The sequence below is a fragment of the Loa loa genome (assembly GCF_000183805.2).
Source record: "Loa loa unplaced genomic scaffold supercont3.259, whole genome shotgun sequence".
Lineage (NCBI taxonomy): Eukaryota > Metazoa > Nematoda > Chromadorea > Rhabditida > Onchocercidae > Loa > Loa loa.
Window position 1 is genome coordinate 90,588 of NW_018108439.1, and position 2,926 is coordinate 93,513.

At 23.9% G+C, this 2,926-nt stretch overlaps 1 protein-coding gene across 1 annotated transcript; it reads right to left on the reverse strand.

Moving 5' to 3' along the window:
- Positions 1-643: 643 nt before the first annotated feature.
- On the reverse strand, positions 644-2,572 carry LOAG_14181 (hypothetical protein; the record flags this gene model as incomplete). Its single annotated transcript, XM_003149679.1, has 7 exons — positions 644-757; positions 934-1,056; positions 1,251-1,325; positions 1,581-1,740; positions 1,904-2,010; positions 2,120-2,342; positions 2,487-2,572. The coding sequence occupies 7 exons, from the start codon at positions 2,570-2,572 to the stop codon at positions 644-646; spliced, it is 888 nt and encodes a 295-aa protein (XP_003149727.1).
- Between the last annotated feature and the right edge of the window lie 354 nt (positions 2,573-2,926).

Consider the following 2,926-nt stretch of genomic DNA (forward strand, 5'->3'; position numbering starts at 1 on the left):
AAAAATGGTGTTTTATTACGAAAAAATTTCGTGAAGTAATAATAATCTTTGAACCATCTTTTAAATCATTTTAAATTAATTAATCATTAGGTTTTGTTAATTATCAATTGTACAAAATAATTTTTTTTTCGTATTTCTCAAGTTGGAGACAAGAATTCACTACAATAATTCCTGCAATACAGTCAAAATTTATCATCAATTATTTTTTGATAATGAATGATTCAATTTGTGATGGTGAAATTGAAGTTTATATTTCAATTTGTTCTATTCGAATTTTTTTTTTTCACGATAAAAATAATTAAATAAAACACTGAAAAACTTCTTTCTCTTTATTAGAAATACACAGAAAAAAAGAAAAACTAAAATTCCAAAAAAAAGGTAACATCCTTCAAATACAATTTTAAAATCACTCAAATAATTTAAACTAACTTTGTAACTTAATAAAAGCTAAAGATGTTTCTCGTCATTCTGTTGCAAGTTTTAATTACTTTTTTTTTTCCGAACAACTTTCATTCTGAATAAGCTCGTCAAATAATCTATCATATTCGAGCAATTTTCATTCTGAATGAGCTTGTCAAATAATCTGTCATAAAGCTGCCAATCCATAAGCATAATGAGACTACAATCATTTATCATATTAGTATTAATGATAAGTAGTACTTGCTCTTACCTTACACAGCTGACTCTCGAGATCTTTTTTTTCATTTTCAATAGCTTCAATCTTCTTTTCATTCTCTTGCAAACAATTGTGTATTTTCTATAAAAATAACAGTAAAAAAAATTATCGGCAAAAAAAAAAAACTAAACTAATAAAAAAAGGAAAAACTTTAAGAATTGTAAATTTTAGTAATCAAATTCCTCCCATAGTGTTGATAAATTGATTTAAAAAAAGAAATCTTTGTTTTAAAAATGAAATTTAAAAATTTGCTTTACCATAACTTTAGCATGTTGTTCATCAAATCTTTTCTCCATCATTTCCATAAGTTCTTCATGTCGCGTCAATTCCTCTTTCATTTCAACATTCTGCCAAATATGCAATTCCTTTTCATCTTCAAGCTAAAAGAAAAAGAAATAAAATAAACGAATGATAAAATCAATGAAATAATTTGAAATTTGAAATTGTAATTAATTTCCAATTTGCTGCGCTGTAACTTCATGTTACTTTCAAAAGAACTTAAATAAAAATTTAATTTAAACAGAAATGAAAATACAAAAACAAAAAGAAAACAATATTTGAAGCAAAAACATACATTCTTGACTTTACTATTAGCTTCATCTAATAATTTCTGAATCTTTTCATAATTATCTCGCAAATCGCTTAATTCCTGAATTAAAAAATCAAAATTAAATTAGTATAACTACACTAAAACATATTACTGTTATTAATATTATTATTATTAATATTATTATTGTTATTATTATCGTGACTATTTAATTCAAGACAATAATGCATTCATTGTTCTTGCTTAGATAAATTATTAAACTTGAAACTATTAATTCAAATTCAATTTTCTAAAAATTAATCAAATGAAATTTACATTGAATTATTACTATTAAAATATATCATCATATAAATATACCTCTGTTAATTGTTCGTTTGTTTTCAACAATTCCTCCAATCTTATTTTATCCTTATTCAATGGTATTAGTTCTTTCACTATCATTAGCAATCGATACCAATTCCATTTGGAAATTTCAGTAAAATATCGAATGTTATTTTGAATAATTAAAATAACTTCTCTGAAAATTAATTCACTGAGATTTATCCGAAAAGGAAAAAAAACAATGATAAGATGCTATTAATAGATATTATAATACAATAAATTAGGCAACTTTAATAAATTTTAGAATATTTTCAAAAACAAAAATAAAAAATTGAAATCCATTAAAAAGAAAAAAAAACCTATTCTTAAGTAATTGTTCGTAATGCTGTTGTTCCAAATACCATCGTATTGATGCTTGTATTTCACAGATTAGTGAACTTAAATAATTTTTACGACGGTTTTCTAACTGAAAAATACAATTTTCAATTTTACAACAAATTCTAATTTAATGTCAAGATTTTAGAAACAAATTTTCATGCTTTTAATTTTAATATTTTAAAAACAAACAAACATACTTCTGAAATTACGCCAATTTTACAGTAAACTTTTGTTTTTCCAATTTGTATACATGTTGGATCAAGTTTGATTGCATTACAAAAACGTTGAACAGCATTTCGTCCATATCCAAGATCTGGATCCGATACCAGAATTCGATACCTCTCAATAAATTCATCAAATAATAATCGATTAGGATATCCTTGACGAGAAATCCTGATACCTTCCAATACACCATTACATCTGAAATTAATAAATGTAATAAAATTTGTTTACTTTACAAAAATTTTTGAATAATATCTTCAAAATAGTAAACCATCTAAGATTCAAATAAAAAATATTTCATTAATTCTATAATACTATGATAAATATTACAGTAATACTTACCTCAATTGATGAAGTACAAGATGAGGATCAATAACACCTGGTAATCTTTTCCTGTTTGGTGCTATACAACGAATGAAATGCGCCATTGTTGAGTTAAGTGTTTCAAGTAAATTTAATAATTGCTACCTAAAAAAAATTAACATCCCATTACATCCATGAATTATTATCGATTACTTCATAAGAGATCAAGTCAAGAAATTAAATATAACTGTCGCAGTAAAATTATTTTCCAACCTTGTACAAATATGATACGGTATTTGATGACATTGATTGTCGTTTAGATCGTGATTTCTCTTCCTCTACTACAATTTTAAGTTCATATTTTCAATAAAGAAAATGGATGTTTTGAAAAATAAATTAAATTCAAAAGTTTATTAAAGTTTGTTACGAATTATAATTCGTAAAAATCCATTAGTAATTATGAAGAAATAAAAGATTTG